This window comes from Drosophila suzukii, chromosome X, assembly GCF_043229965.1.
Source record: "Drosophila suzukii chromosome X, CBGP_Dsuzu_IsoJpt1.0, whole genome shotgun sequence".
Classification (NCBI taxonomy): Eukaryota; Metazoa; Arthropoda; class Insecta; order Diptera; family Drosophilidae; genus Drosophila; species Drosophila suzukii.
Genome location: NC_092084.1, coordinates 21,411,951 through 21,428,466, shown reverse-complemented (window position 1 = coordinate 21,428,466; position 16,516 = coordinate 21,411,951). Strand labels below are relative to the sequence as shown.

The following is a 16,516-nucleotide window of genomic DNA, read 5'->3' as shown; positions in this document are numbered from 1 at the left end:
GTGCAACTTGCACTTGCACTGACTCTTTCTCTGGTCGTCTCTCTTTCCCCGATCCTCTCTTCAAATCTTTCTCTTGGGAACTCTCTTTTATGGGCATGACCAGCAGACTTGTTTGTTATTCTCGCTCGCGGGCAAAGTCCACCAAGTGATGCCAAAGTTCATCAGTGATTTTAACTTATTCTTTACTATCTAAGGAAAAGAAAAACTCCCTAAGTCAAGGGGTTAAAATCACATAAAAATGTCATCATTTCGGAATTTTTTTCATTCAAAACAGAACAAGAATAACTAAAGTCACTCAAAAATAACCTCACCTATCTAGGAAAAATATTTGTATAAAGATTATAAAAATAATGATAATCAAACTATTTAATAAACCAAAGAAAACTTTCCATTTAAAAAATAATAAATAAAAATGTATAATATATGTCCATTTAAGTTTTCATACTAGGTGATAATACTGATAGTCCAAAAATCTATCTTTATACTCACGCTGTTCTGGAATAAATACTAACATAATTATAAAATACTACAAGTAATCATAGGAATATATTATAATAAATATTTTTCCAAATAAAAAATTAAGATATTTTTCCAATGTCCAAATATTGTTTTCTTTATTTTTGTTGACCCCTGATCTCTGTAATCTTTATCTTCCAAGGGTGATTGGGAGAATGATATCATAAGAATATATTATATCACATAATTTTCCAAATAAAGATTACTATTTTTTTCCATGTCCAAACATTGTTTTCTCTATTCTTGTTGACCCCTGATCTCTGTAATCTTTATCTTCCAAGGGTGATTGTTTTCATAGTTCAAGAACAAATACTCTTGATTTTCGCATCTCTCTTCTCACACTCTCTTCTTGAAAAATTTGTTGAACTCTCCGCCCGTCGGTCTTATCAATTTATTACGTTTTTCTGGTTGACTTTTTATACTTTTTGTTGTATATTTTGTTTTCATTACGTAGAACTGATATGAGACGACCGGGCGTAATCAAGAGTCAAAGCCAGTCCCCCACAAATGCCGCCCACTAACCGTACACCCCCCCTCCCCCCTCCTCTGGATGACCTTAAAATGCGGTAAGTGAACTTTCGTCGGCATTATAGCGAAATTAGTGCCTCCATTCTGACAAACCTCTGCATTAATTGGACACAATCAGAGCCGAAATGCTGAAAATGTTAGAAACGTGTAAATATGAATTCGCTTTATGTAAGTCGCGTTTCCAGCGGAGACTGCACCGATCCAGAGTCACGAAAATAGCAACAGACCAAACCGAACCGGTTGGGAAAAAAGGAGAAAAAAACCGAAAACTATGCGGCAACAGGTCCGCAATATGGAGCTGGGCGATTGAAAAGCATAAAATACACAGAGAGAAATAATAAATACATATTAAACTAGCTTTCAGAGATGTTTAAACTAGCTTTAAATGCAAAACATTGTATTATCTAAAGAACTGTATAAATATTTGTTTGAATTTTTCTGGAATTCTTGCGGCACATAATTCAGCATAAAAAACAATTTCAGATAGTATATCGAGTGATTCATATATGATTTGAACCCACTTCTTTGTTTTTCTTTTATGTTATTCCACAATAATGTTCTTTGTTATACAAAATATTAATCAGAACTATATGAGTAATTTGCAATTACTTTTATACTTCTTGTATAACATATTTTGTTATGAAACATAGTAATAATACCATGTGATATAATATAAATAAAAAGACTCTACTTAAACTGATATTCTCCATATCTGTAGTAATATTACTTTTTAACTTCTTGTATAACATATTTTGTTATGAAACATAGTAATAATACCATTTGATATAATATAAATACAAAGACTCTACTTAGATATTTAAAAAACATATTGTTTTTAAGAAAGATTAAACTGATATTCTCCATATCTGTAGTAATGTTACTTTTTTACTTCTGGTATTACATATGTTATTATGAAACATAGAAATAATACCATATGATTTAATATAAATATAAAGACTCTACTTAGACATTTAAGAATGTTATTGTTTTTAAGAAAGATTAAACTGATATTCCCAATATCTATAGTATTATTATACTGAACTACTCAACATTTCAGATGACTTTTCCCCAGGTGTACGAAATACAAAATGTGGTTTGCTCCAGTCTCCCGACTGGCCTCCCAATTCCCCCTCTTAAGGTCGTCTGTAGAACGGAACCCCGGAGACAAGAGTCCGGACAAAGAAAATAAAAGATGAAAAAGAAACATATACCCATTTTAAAAGCTGGCAGGCAGCAACCGGCACAACAGCTTTGGCATTGCGTTATGCCAAGGCAAATCGCGATCATCATCGAGCCGGGCTTATGCCAATGGAACCCCATCATGACCATCTTTAATATGATCATCATTATTATCATTATCAGCATCATCGATGACGCCGGTCGAAGAATGCAACGAGAAACGGGTTTTCCCATCCCCAAAGCCAGAAATATATGAGCGCATCGCAATGCGCTCAAGTTCACCAAGTTGGGAGGATCGGAGGATTGGAGGATTGGAGGATGGTATGGTATAGTATGGTATGGTAAGGTATGGTATGGTATAGTATGGTTTGGTATGGGGTATGTGGATTGCATGTGATGTGCCATCTGTTGCCTGCTCGCAGGCTAATGCAGTCAATTATGTGGTACATAGGCGGGGAATCAGGTTTAGGTTCGAATCGGCGATACAGCAGTGATTTTGAACACAGATTTTAAAAGAAATATAGAGGGTTACAAAAATATGAGATTTTCTAAAATATTTGGTATCATAAACCAACGATACAAGCGAAACTAATCAATTATAACCAACCATAACCTTGAGTTTACCAAGTCTTTTAAAAATATTTGTAATATAAATATTAAATACATAAATATTTAGGAAAATTATAATGTTTTACAATGCTTATAAATAAGCTTTTGATCTTATACACACAAAAAAATTCATGGGTAAAATTTACCAACTGTATCTGTAAAAAAAATATTAACGTGTATTGCATTGCTGCTTTGATTACTATTTAGTAGTAAAACTACCATAAAATGGTAGATTGTGTGTATTTTGAAGTTGGTAGAGTAACTATTTCGTTGGTCAAATTAACAATTCCAGGGGTTGGAACCATTGAACTATACTATTGATAAATTGTAATCAAAAATTTTTTTGTATGTAGGGTATACGAGTTTATTTAGTAATATTTATTTAACTCAGCAACAAATCCAATCGAGTTTCCCGATGACTAAGAATATTACTATATATACGCAAACCAGCGGAACTTCAACTCATTCAAACAGATGATTTGGCTACGTGCCTGTGGCGAATTGTATAATATTTGCCCAATATTTTGGACGGCAAAAAGTGAGCATTCTGCATAAGACTTGAGTGCCTCATTGCTTAAACATTTTTTGCAGCTAACAAAAAACAAAAAAGTATAAATATTAAAATCTAAAACGTATTCGGAAAAAATAAAAATTGTTAAAAAGCAAATTATTGTTATTAGTTTTACTAAGTAATATTTCGGGAATAAATTCGCGATTTGTTTTGTTTCAGCTTTGTTTGTTTTTCTTGGTGCGGCTAAAGGCAAACAAAACATGAATTTTTATTTACCATTTAACCAGCACAGATCAGCAGAATATTTGTATAAGCAATGTGTTTGCTACACATCGGCGTACATATGTGCATTTATGGGAATTAAATTGTAAAACTGAGACAACATTTGGTAAGTGGCAACGGATGTTGGAGGTATCAGCCGAATTGATTAGCCAATTTATCCAAATATATGTTTTATATAACAATAATTATATATAATAATAATTGACCCTAGAAAAATATTAAAACTATTAATATTCTCAAGAAAAATATTTCGTTATTCAACAAAAAGTTTAAAATTGTATAGGATATATTGTTTTAAATTTAATCAAAGCTGGTTGAAATTTTATTCACATATTTTCTTGATAAGGTTTATCCTAAAAAAAATATTAAACTATTAATAATATCAAGGAAATATTAAAGATATTTAAAAAATATTTAAAATATGTCAGAGAAATATTGTTTGAAATTTAAACAAGCTTTACAATTTTTACTTATTTTAAAAAATTTTATTCTAAAAAATATTTTAAAAAAACTGAAAAAAATTAATTATATTAAAAAAGTATTAGGATATTTAAAAAAATATTTAGAATTGTCTGAGAAATAGTTTTTTAAATTTAAAAATGTTTTTTATTCATTTTACAATCAATCAATTTCCTTTTTATATAATTTTGTAATAGGTATTATATTTATAATATATATTTATTATATTGTTTAGAAATTGGATAGTATCTTTTTCCATTTAAAATAATTCTTATTTAATGTATATATTATTTAAGAGGTATTAAAAAGTCGCGATGACAAACACCCCATTTTCATAGAATTATTTTGCGTATCTTTGGCGCCAGTTATCTGACCACATAAACCAACAGCAATAATAATAACAACAGCAAGAACAACGACAGCACAAGGCACTATTAAAAACATAATTTATCAACAATTTACATGCCAAGTCCAAGGCGTTTGTTAAGTGTTATTAAAAAATTACAAGCATGGTCGGCAAACGAGTACATGTGTACATAAACCCCAGTGCGATGGTATCATATGGTATCATTTTGCCATCTCATGAATATGCAAGCGGACTACCGATGGCCGGGGAAATTGCAGCGATAGTTTTACCCATTGCCAGCTAATAGTAGACCAAAGGATCCAGCGGTTTCAATTGCGGGCAACAATTATACGGTGTGCCATTGCACAATCCCAAGAATTCCACAATCACAATTACGGATCTCCCATCTCTGAAGACCCGGCAATTATCGATGGGCAATTTGTGTCCGAATCCGAATCCAAATGCGTACAACGATCGTATCGTACAACATCTCCATGCGATTGGTAAACTTTTCTCTTTATTTTTAATTCGAGTGCCAGAATAAATAAACAGAGATCCGGCTGCATGGAAATTTTCGCTGGTGGGGATAAAAGTTTCCGAGAAGTTTCACTTATCTCCTTCAATGGCATGGAAAAGTTTACGAAACAAAGCAATTTTTAGTACAAGATTAATAATAATCATTCCGTTTTGTGTGCGCAGCATAAATTTTACCTATCAGCGCCTTATCGTTTGGTCAAAGTTATTGCAATTTCGGAATTTCCTTCTGAAAAGGGAATTCCAAACAGATTTCAATCCCTAACAAGGTTTTGAAAATTAAAATTATTTTTATGTAATTTTTCAATGTTTCTAACGATTAAAAAGTATCTTAAAGATATTTTTACAATACTTTCTTATATTATTAAAAATGGCTTGTTTTTATTTTATATTTAATTCGTTTTAAAAAATTGTTTCGTTGATTAACATTAAAAAAAGGATTAAAAATGAATTCAAAGCAATTGGTATGGTATTTTTTAAATATTTTTTTAGTGATTGTTTTTCTTTCTTAATTATTTTCAAATATAAAATAGCCCACTTTAAAAGGGTTTTTTTAAATTTATCTTAAGTTAAAAAATTAATTTTCAACAAAAAACTAATATTTTTCCCAATACTTTCGGTTTGTCTTATTTTCAAACAAGTACAATCTACATGTTTTTACTTTTTCTAAATTTTAATTAAATAAATCCTATGTTTAACACCAAATCTTCAAAGAAACAGGTGTTAAGACTGTTGAATATTTGCCCAATGAATCTGCCCAAATTGGGAATATCTTATCTGCAATCGCATTCCTCACTGCCACTTGACTTTTTTGGGGGGCAGAGACTTAAGACTTAAGATTTTTGAGAGCCGAGAACTGAGAACTGAGATTCGAGATACGTATCTGAAGCATTTGGCACGTGGGTGGCCGGCAAATGCGGAAGCGTCACTTGACGATGGCCAAATATGCGCCTGTAAAAGCGTACACATATGAATCTGAATCTGAATCTCTGTCCCAATCTCAATCTGAATCTGGATCTGTATCTGTATCGCGCGGTGAGCATCTGCAGTGCCTCATAATCATTCAAGTGGGTGTCTTCAACATGAATGAAATGGAATTGGAATTGGAATCAGAATTGGAAGAGCAGCAGTGCGGCTACAAAAAATCTCGTTTAGTCACTTTGCGAAAAGCACAAAACAGAACAGCACCGACACAAATGTGGTTGTATCTTCGCATCAGTATCTGTATCTGTATCCGTATCTCTGGCTGTATCTGTATCTGTGTGCCTGCAGAGCAATCGAATCAAGAGACAAACTGGGTAATTGGTTCATTATATAGTAGAAGCCAACGACATCCGCTCGTTAATGTAAATTACACAATAGTTTCGAATCATTTTTTTTTTTCGTCTGCGCTTAATTTATCATTTCATGTTTCTCCGGCTCTGCAGAGGCGATAAAAACCTGCGAATAGGGATGTATTTTTGCAATCGATAAATTTCATACATGATTAATATCGAAAAAATCGAAAACCAGCGTGAGAATGTTATAAAAGAAATGGATTTTGCTAAGAAAGTAATATATTGGTTAATAAATGAATTATTTGTAGTAACTTCAATTTCAAATGAGGAAATATAACTATCATACAATGTACATATTAGCTAAATATAAACCGAATACTTTTACTTTGAGGGTCTTCAACTGGAACTTCGGTAAGCATAAGCACAATGATCTCAAATTGTAATAGAGAGCCGCAATACATCTTAATAATGTTCAAGGAATTTGTTTGTGACAAAAACTAAGGAGGATAGGGCTCAAGTTAATCTAGACATAAACAAATAGATCAAAGACCTATTCAAATGGGCTTAGAAACAACAGTGAACTCCAATTTCCTTAGGAACTGCAACCGCTAGGTTGAAGAAGATATGTCATAATCAACAAATAAACAAAATGCGAAAAAGGTTTCTGATTTATTATTCTAGTGATCTCAAATTTCCCTGGACCTGGGGTCTAAACCATAATTTTCCCCCATAAAAACTATTCCAATGGGCTAAGAAACAACAGTAAGCTCCAATTTCTTCAGAGACGGTAACTTTTAGGCGCCCTAAAAATGAAGATATATCATATTCGACGTGGAATCTAAAACCATAATTTCCCCTCCGTAGTTTTCCCTCAATAAAAACTATTCAAAACTATTCTGTGGGCTTATAAATAACCGGGGACTCCAATTTCCTCAGAAACTGAAACCGCTAGGCGCCTTTAAAATTCTTCTATAAAGAAAATATATCATAATCGACAAATAAACAAATTGCGAAGAGGTTTCTAATTTATTTGTCTAGTGATCATAAAATTTCCCTGGACAAGGAATCTAAAACCATAATTTTCCCTCCGTGAAAACTATTCAAATGGGCTTAGAAATACCAAGGGACTTTAATTTCCTCTGAAACTGAAACCGCTAGGCGCCTTAAAAAAGAAGATAAAATCGACGAATAAACAAATCGCAAAGGGGTTTCTAATTTATTTGCCCAGTGATCTTAAATTTCCCTGGTCGAGTAATCTAAAACCATAATTTTCCGTAAAAACTATTCAAATGGGCTTAGAAATAACAGGAATCTCGAATTTCCTCAGGAAACGAAACTTCTAGGCGCCCTAAAAATTCTTTTATAAAGAAGATATATCATAATCGACAAATAAACAAATTGCGAAGGGGTTTCTAATTTATTTGTCCAGTGGTCTTAAATTTCCCTGAACTAGAGGTCCAAACCATAATTTCCTCTCCATAATCCCGCCCGATGTAAACACAGTCTGGAAACTTTCCATTAGTCCGGGGGATCGGAGATAACGACGAAATAATGCGCAGAGATCGCAGAAAATTGGAAATATAATGGGATTTTTTTTTTGTTTTGGGTTATTGGATGAGGCTCTACTGTAGTCTAAATTTATTAAACAATTATTGGACATTTTTTGTGAGGTCTGTGTTTTTATTTATTATTGTTTTCCCCCCCCCAAAAGAGAGTCGCCGATCGCGAAAGAGAGGCAGCGGAAGAGACAGAGAGAGAGAGAGAGGGAGAGAGTGATAAAGAGAGGGGCTGATAAAGCAGGAGCAACAACAACAGCAAACAAATACAATGCGAATTATCAGTGGACTGCGTGATATGATTATCAAAAGGTTTCCCATTGCTGTTGTTGTTGCACTGGCTGCTGGCAACGGCATTTCTTAGCATACATATATACACGCACATATATATATATACATATATATCAAGAAATATATACATATATATATGGACACACACACGCACATTCCAATACCTGCGAATTCGGAACAGTTTATTCATCCAGTCCATATATAATTAAGACGTTTCCAACGTGCTTGATAGCGCCCAAAAAAATCAGACAACAAATCACAAATATTTAGGGAAATATTTGAGTACCGAATAATGGAAAATATTAACTGAAATCCATGCTAAACAAAGTGTAAATGTTTATCTAACTGCGTAAATCAATCAAGTAAATCATTTAACTTACAATTCTCGGAAATATTCTACAAAGGAACTCAACTATTCCATATATTTATTATTTTGTTTGCAGTTATTCAGTTTATAAGAAATCTTAGACTTATCAAAAGTTAGCAAAGTTTGATAACACATACAAAACTTGTTTAAAATAAGATTAATAAAATAATTTATTATAAATAAGTGATCACTTCAGGGAAAATAATTCTATAAATATCATATGTACATACATACATATGTAAAAAAAGCATTATCATTAACTTTTAATCGCTTGATTTTAAGTTTAAGCTGCCTTCCAAAAATGTATATGAAATTATATACGAAATCAAAAAAGTTAGGCCAATATAGGAGTTACCATTCATAAGAAATTTCATAATAAAATTATTTCTAGCTCTGGAAATGAGGCAACAATTTTTGCTTTCTGGATTCTTTCAATAGTAAATTATATAAGTAGAATAACAGGATAAATAATGAGCTTCTTAGTGTCTTGTTATCACCTTTAATTTTTCCACGTTTTTTTTTTTATATTTTTCCACTTCAAATGTTTTTTTCACCCCGCAGCATTGTTACAACAATGGAATAATGAGACACTTCCAAAGCCACTTCCAAAGGCACTAGGGTAGAAACTATTTTTTGAGGGGGGTGCTTATTTGTTGGATAACTAGAAAAATTGATACATATATAACTTGACTTTATAATTGATAAAAACTAGTAATTTCTATTGAAACTAATTTTTCATATTCCAAAATACATTTATTAATTTTCTATTGAAACTAATTTTTCATATCCCAAAATACATTTATTAATTTTTGGAATATGAAAAATTAGTTTCAATAGAAAATACTAGTTTCTATCAATTATAAAGTCAAGTTATATATCAATTTTATAGAAATTAATTTGTTGGTAAATTAGATAATAAATATATTTTGGAGTTTTGGAAATTCTTGTTATTGAAACTATTATTAATATTAATTTGGTACAAATTATTGTATGAATGGGAACTAATTTGAAAGCAAGTTGGATAGTATACACATATTATATTGGGGTCATGAAAAAATTTCTACATTGAAAAGTTTATAGCGTTAAATGTGGAATAGAATCGATATTGTTTGATATGGGTAATTTGTTTTTTAATTTCGATTTCTTGTTTTGTAACCCTTTGTTGAATAGTGTATTCTAAGGGGGTTTATAAACCTTTTTTTATTAAGTATTAATTTGTTGGTAACTGGAAGTTGTATATTGTATTGGGGCTATGAATAAATTTCAACTTTAAAAAGTTTATGGCGTTACATTGTGGGATAGAATCGGTTTTGTTTGATATGTAATATTAACATATTTGAAGTTTTATGGTTATTTGGATTCCTTGTTTTGTAAGCATTTGTTGAATGGTGTATTCTAGAGGGGTTATTAACCTCTTTGTGTTTAATATATGTTATTATTAATATCTTCCTCACGAAAGGGAATTCTTTTTATTGGTTCGATAATTTCGATTATTCTCCTGAATTTATTTGTTAGGGGGGCTGTTAACCCCCGGCACCCCCTTGGGCTGCGCCACTGGCCACCTAGCCCACACACACACACACACATGCACACCGAACAACTCCCACAGTTCACTTTCATTGATAAACTCGGCTCTCCGCTCTTCTTCTTCTTCGCCATGCAAATCCAATTGTCTGCTACTTACTGTATTTTTTAACGTGGTGTGTGTGACATCAATCAGCATCACTTTGTTGTTTTTGTTTTTGCTATTGTTGCTGCTGCTGCGGCTGTATTATTTATTTTTCTTTTTTTTTATAATTTTTTTTGTGTTGCTCGACAATTGAAGCTAACCAACATTAAACTATAACTTCCTCACAAACACACACACACACACACACATTGCTCGATCTTAACTGCACTCTCAACAAAAACAACAAAAAACAATTTAAAATGCGTATTATAATAATATTACTTTTTTAATTAAAATAAAAGGGGGGCGCGCGCGTTAAAATATTTAAATTGCAGCAATCCTAGGTTAATTTGCTAAAATCAATTTAATTGCTTAAATCATTTATTATGCAGTTTATTTTGCCATAAAAAAACAATTTAATTATCCGATTTACTGCGATCACCAGCACTTTATCATTCAATTAAATAATTAACGCCCGATTTGATTTTTTTTTGTCATTCCCGATATTTGTTTTATTTTTTTTGTTAATTTTTTATTCCGTTGCGATATTCACGCTCAACAAAAACAACAAAAAATCAATTTAAAATGCTTGTTATCATAGTGATTAAAATATTATTTTATTTTATTATTTTATTAGACGATTTACTGCGATCACCAGCACTTTATAAACTTTATAATTCAATTAAATAATTAAGGCCCGCTGTGATTTGTTTTTTTGTCATTCCCGAAATTTGTTTTATTTTTTGGGTTTTTTTTTTATTCCGGTGCGATATTTAAAATTCACCTGCCGGCGAAGAATCGAAGAATCGGAGATCGAAGAATCGTACCGGGCAAACACAATTTTCGAAATGATTCGAAAGTCAGAGCGAGCAGATACTGATATACCGATATACCGAACAGAGTGAGCGAAATTCTGGTATTTTTACGAGAGAAGCGCCGAATGAGAATTTCTCTCTCTTTACACAAAAACGTAACGTAAGAGTAAAAAAAGGAGATAGCCTCAGCGTAAGTGTCAGTGAAAAAGGGGAAAAAGGGAGATGCAAGATCAGAAAGAGGGCGCAAAACAAATTTGATAACCGACACAGAATGAAAATGAAAATGAAAATAGCGTGCGTGCGTTCAATTCGGCGCTGATATGATACTCGCTCTTTGTCTCTCTTCCGAATCGGCTCGCCCTCTTCGGCTCTCTTCCGCGTGCTCTTAGCTCATTAAGCGACGCGGAGGTTCGTCGCTCTGACTAACGATAAACTCTTAAACTAAAGGATCGTGGGAAAGTCATGCTAAAAAGTCCCTTGTTGAACGCATGTTAAAAAGTCCCTGGCATGTTAACAGAAGGCAAGGGAAATATGGGAAAATGTAAGGCAATGTTAAAAAATCCCTTTTAGTCCCATTTCAACTAAAAGCTAAGAAAATATGGGATAATGTTAATCAACACTCGAAAAAAACCAACATAAGTTAAAAGTTTTTACTCAAAACTATTTGCTCTATAAGCACCTGATTTTTGTAATCAGTTCCACATACATTTATTTAATAGAAGAAGTAATGAAATATTTAAATTAGGGATCATGTACAAACATTTATACAAGTCATGTTAAAAAGTTCCAAATATTTTAAAGAAAATCAAAGTAACTTTAGGATGATGTTAAGTCACTCTCAAAGAAACAAACATAAATTAAAAGTATTGTATTAATTTTTCAATATTTTTTACCGTTTTCACATGATCAAATAAAAAAGGGACCACAATTAGGGGACCACGTTAAAAAATATGATTAGGGATGTTGATTACTTGTTCAAAATGTCCCTGATATGTCAAAAAGCAACGAAAATATAGAATCGTGTTAAGAATAAACAAACATTTAGTGCAAATTATGTTTTTTAAACTATCACTAGATTTCTTATCATTTCTATCCACTTTTTAATAGCATTATTTTTATTTACTTTAGTTAATCTAAAAATACCAAATATAAAAATTCAAAACGGTAAAAATGTTAATTCCGTATTTATTTTACTTATTAATAATAAAATAAATATATTAAAAATCCATTTACCAAAAATCAGTTAACCAATTTTTAATTTTAAGAAACGATTATAATAGTAATAATTTAACAATTCTAAATGATTTTGGAAATATTTAATTGCATACTTTTCAGTGCCAAAATAAATAAATTAAGGCCACCTTTCGCAGCAGAAAACATAGGATTTCGTAGTGATCCGTGGATACTATCTGGGTTTCGGTGGGTTGAGTAGCATGTGCCGCATTTTTCCGTACCAGGTCAGCTCCACGGGCGGAACAAAGATTGGGAGCCGGAGCAGCTCACCGCGGGCGAATCGCACAGTGCGGAAGGATCGCCGCTGCCAGTGATTTTCCGCCACGATGACGGGATGTCCGTGCTCCTCCAGGCGGTGGCTCTCGTTTCCTGCCCCCTGTGCCGCTGATCCCTGGCTGCCCTGATGGCGGGAGGCCACCGATTGGGCCCGGGTGAAACCCAATGGGGCCAGGCCGAGCTCCACTTCCCGCACCCGGCTCAACAGATGTCGCGTGGAACCCAAACACTGCTCGTGGGCCACTGTGATCTCCTCCAGAGCCCGCTTCTTGAACTCCACATACTCCAGCCGGGACTGGGTGCGCTCCAGGGTTTTCTTATAGGCCTCCTTCAAGTGGCGACCCATCTTGAAGAGCTCCCGCCAGCTGGCGTACAAATCCCGAGCATATCGATACCGCTGGAGGCACTTGCCCGCCTCCAGCTGCTTGGTCAGGTGGAAGGAAAGGACGCGATCGTGCTCCTGCCGACATGTGACCAGATCCTTCTGCTGCCTTGAATATAACCGATCCAGGGCCAAGATGCGACCATCTCCCAGCTCCGAGCAGCGGATGAGGGCGTCCAGTTGGCGGCGAATGCGTAGGTTATTCAGTTGCAAATCCCTAACACTTGGATCCCTGCTCCCATTCATTACCATCCAGCGGGAGTCCTCCGGCTCCAGACCCACCTCCCTCACCTCGTCCTCCTTAAAGGACCCCTCGTAGGGATCGATGGCCAGGTGGGCCTGCATCTCGTCCAGGGTGCGGTTCATCGAGCCCATCTCCCGCTTCAATTCCACCCAGGGAATCTCCTCCAGGATCTCCGGTTGCTCCTTGATCTCCTCCTCCTCCTCCCCTTCCTCCGAGTCTTCCCATTCTTTGACTTCCGGTTCACATTCCAGGTTAAACACTTGGTCCTTTCTCTCCTTCACGGTTTTAACATGTTTCTTCATGTCTGGTCTTGCAAAAACAAGCAAATGTTTTTGGAGAATGTGATTCTTGGGGTATATGTAAACTAAAATATGTTTTTGAAAAATGGTAATGCTTTTTTAAAAGCCTACTAATGGTTTTACAAATCAGTTCATTGAAAATTCATATTAAAAAAAGTGGTTTTTCTACTCTGAAGAAATATAACTAATAAAAAAACATAATAAATTCAAAGACTTTATAATATAAAGTCTATATTCAATTTAAAGACTCAGAAGCCTCTTGGTTAAAAAACAATTTTTTTTTAAAATCATATTCATAAAACTTTTATCATCGTATTCAAGAAAAAATAAAATCATTCACTGATCAAAAAAACGTAATTAATTCAATGGTTTTATATTCAATTTAAATATTTTTTTTGTGAAAACTGATATATCTGCTAGTTAAGAACAAACTTAAAATCTGTTTCGATCCGATATCAAGAAATTAAATCACTAAGTTGCTTGAAAATTTCATAGGTTTATGTTAATAGATTTATTATACCATTTCGCAAAAAAAAAAAAAAATTAAAAATAGATCTGCATCCTTAACTACAGAGCTTGGCCCATTGTGCTACATGTTAGTGTATTAATTCAGTAGGATACGGTGGTTCTATGGATGCTTTCCAGACATATAGTTACCATCCAAAGATTAGCAATCTAGTTATTGTATTAACATCTGCAAATTGCCTTTACAAATTAAGCGCACTTAAGTGTAACAACTGGGATGGGGTTAAGAAAACAAAGCAAATCCTCCTCGTTAGTCCTTGAATTTGCCCAGAACGATGTCCTTGTAGAAGGGAACGCAGTTCATGCGCACATTGAGTCTCGCGCAGAGCAGGAAAATGCCCGACAGCTTGCGGTGAATGGAGTAGATCTCCTCGGGTGGCGGACACAGTCTATGAGCCACCATTGTGGGCACCAGGGCGGCCAGCCTCTCGGTGGTGTTCTGCTTGCCAAAATCGAAGTCCCCGTCGTAGCGGAAGATCTCGCCCAGAATCATCACGGCGTCCACGTGGGCCTGCTCCATTTGCTTGGTCTCGTAGCCGGTGAGGAAGCCCATTTCGCGGGACATCTCCAAAACGCCCTGCCTGTTGTCCTCGGCGGCGCTCATGATAACCTGCCGATAGTTCCTGATGAACTCGTGCCTGTAGAAGCGCGTCGAGCCGAAATCGATCAGCATAAGCCGGCGACTGGGCGCATCGTACAGAAAGTTGGACCAATTCGGATCCGTCTGCATGCACTCGATCTCGAAGAGCTCTCGCAGGCAGAGCTTCAGCACGGAGGCGGCTATGTGGGCACGATGCTCGTAGCTGGAAGGGATTAGGTTTAGTTAGCCAAAGGAAACCACCAGCGAAAGCATCACACACTCACCTCAGATCAAAGCACTTGTCGAGCGGCACGCCGGGCACCAGTTCGGTGGTCAGCACACTGGAGGTGGTCAGATCGCGCACCACCCGCGGCACATAGTACTCTGGATAGGGCGAGATCATCTGGCGGAACTTCTCCGTGTACTCCGCCTCGCGATCATAGTCCACCTCCCACTGCAGCTCCCGCTTGGCCACGCGCACCACATTGTCAATGAAGAAGCCCTGCGGAAAGACGTCCCACACCTTGAGCATGCCCACCAGGTTGTCAATATCGCTCTCAATGCTCTGGGCCACGCCGGGATACTGGATCTTGATGGCCACATCCATGCCATCACTGAGGGTGGCCCGGTGCACCTGGCCAATGGAGGCGGCCGCAAAGGGTTTGTCCTCGAAACTCCTCAGCCGCTGGCGCCAGTCGGCTCCCAGCTGGGTGTTCATCACCCGTTCCACCTGCCAGTCGGGCATGTAGTCCGCCGCCTGACGCACTCGCTCGAACGCCTTGGCCAGCTGCGGCGACACCACACTGGAGTCCTGGATGCTCAGAATCTGCCCGATCTTTAGGGCAGCCCCACGCACCTTGCACAGCGTATCCACAATTCGCTCGGCATTGGCGGGACTCAGCAGGGCCTCGCGCATGGTGGTGGAACCACCCAGGCCGAGGGCACCCTTGGTCAGCTCATTGAGGGTGCCAATGCCCAGGCCGGCGAAGAGACCACCAAAGGAGGCCATCCTGCCAATGCGGGAAGAGGGAACCTTCCTCTGTTTGGCCACTTTGCTCAGTTCGGGGACATCAATGCCCGGCTGTGCTGTCTTTTTCTTGACCTCCGTGTCCGGTTCCTCCTGCGTCTTGGCTCCCGCCACAAATCGCAGCACATTGTTGACATATTCGGTGTCCTGGCTGATGATTCCCGGATCAACCTGGCCTTCCTTCCCTTTTTGAGGCATACTCTGACTGCTTTTGGTGGCCGCAGTGCGTAGACTAACACTGCGATCCTTGTTCCTGCGCGAAAGTATGTCCTCGAACTCCTGCAGCGTTATGGAGGATATGTCCAGGTTGGCGGCGTCCCAATTGACCTGATTTTGTGCTGTGGGTGAGGGTTTGCGCGGAGCACTGGCTGTTGAGGATTCAGTGGAGCTGGGCTCCTCGCGGGACATCTTGCTTTTGGTCTCCAGCAGCGAGCAGAGTCCTTTGGCCACCACGTAGCCACGTTCGCCGGTTTCTTGAAGGGATTGCTGCAGTTTCTTCAGCTCCTCGGTGGGATTTTTGCTGGAATTCCTCACCAGCTGTGAGGTGTGCGCTGCATTCTCGGCGATTAGCTCACGAATACTCGAGTTGCTCCACAGATGGCGACCGTGGGCGAGTTGCTCGCGCCCACACGCCTCCACCAAAATACGCAGTCCCCGCAGCAGCGCCGCCATTTCTTGAGCGGATCGCGACATCGCCGCCGAGGAAATACTGGTTTGTAGAGCGCTCGCGTGGGTGATTCACTGGCGATCTTCGTCTCGTTGCCTCCGAGTCTCCGGATTACGTAAATCGCGTACAAAAATCGCAGAGAGCGACCAAAAAAAGAAGCAGCGCGCAATGTTGTGAAAGTGCGGCGAAATCAGCTGTGCAATCAGCTGACCGACCAGCTGAGTGCTGCCATTCTGGTGTTTTTGGCGATGGCAGTGCTGAGCATTTGGCAGTTTCAACTCATTTCTAGCTTTTTAACTGTTGTTTGCTGCTGTGAAGAGCTTTTCATCAATAAAAGTACTGCT

The 16,516-nt window shown here is 36.9% G+C and overlaps 3 protein-coding genes across 3 annotated transcripts in view; all 3 read right to left on the bottom strand.

Moving 5' to 3' along the window:
* The window catches only part of Pde9 (phosphodiesterase 9), a 147,695-nt gene extending 136,712 nt beyond the window's left edge, over nucleotides 1-10,983 (bottom strand). Inside the window, exon 1 of the mRNA XM_017068310.4 lies at nucleotides 10,140-10,983. The gene's annotated coding sequence lies outside the window, so the exon portion shown is untranslated. The remainder of the gene's footprint in view (nucleotides 1-10,139) is intronic.
* A 1,306-nt stretch (nucleotides 10,984-12,289) lies between these two features.
* Nucleotides 12,290-13,728, bottom strand: LOC108005218 (uncharacterized). Its single transcript, XM_017068408.4, has one exon. The coding sequence runs from the start codon at nucleotides 13,374-13,376 to the stop codon at nucleotides 12,345-12,347; it is 1,032 nt and encodes a 343-aa protein (XP_016923897.3). The 5' UTR covers nucleotides 13,377-13,728; the 3' UTR covers nucleotides 12,290-12,344.
* A 132-nt stretch (nucleotides 13,729-13,860) lies between these two features.
* Nucleotides 13,861-16,343, bottom strand: Coq8 (ubiquinone biosynthesis protein COQ8, mitochondrial). Its single transcript, XM_017068342.4, has 2 exons — nucleotides 14,763-16,343; nucleotides 13,861-14,701 (listed from the first exon to the last, which is right to left on the bottom strand). Exons 1-2 carry the CDS (start codon nucleotides 16,196-16,198, stop codon nucleotides 14,149-14,151), a joined length of 1,989 nt encoding a protein of 662 aa, XP_016923831.2. The 5' UTR covers nucleotides 16,199-16,343; the 3' UTR covers nucleotides 13,861-14,148.
* Between the last annotated feature and the right edge of the window lie 173 nt (nucleotides 16,344-16,516).

Bases quoted from the DNA above. Each gene is read 5' to 3' on its own strand.
- LOC108005218 (XM_017068408.4), bottom strand. From the start codon at position 13,376: ATGAAGAAACATGTTAAAACCGTGAAGGAGAGAAAGGACCAAGTGTTT.
- Coq8 (XM_017068342.4), bottom strand. From the start codon at position 16,198: ATGTCGCGATCCGCTCAAGAAATGGCGGCGCTGCTGCGGGGACTGCGT. The intron at 14,702-14,762 runs GTGAGTGTGTGA...AATCCCTTCCAG, and splicing joins GACAAGTGCTTTGATCTGAG to CTACGAGCATCGTGCCCACA.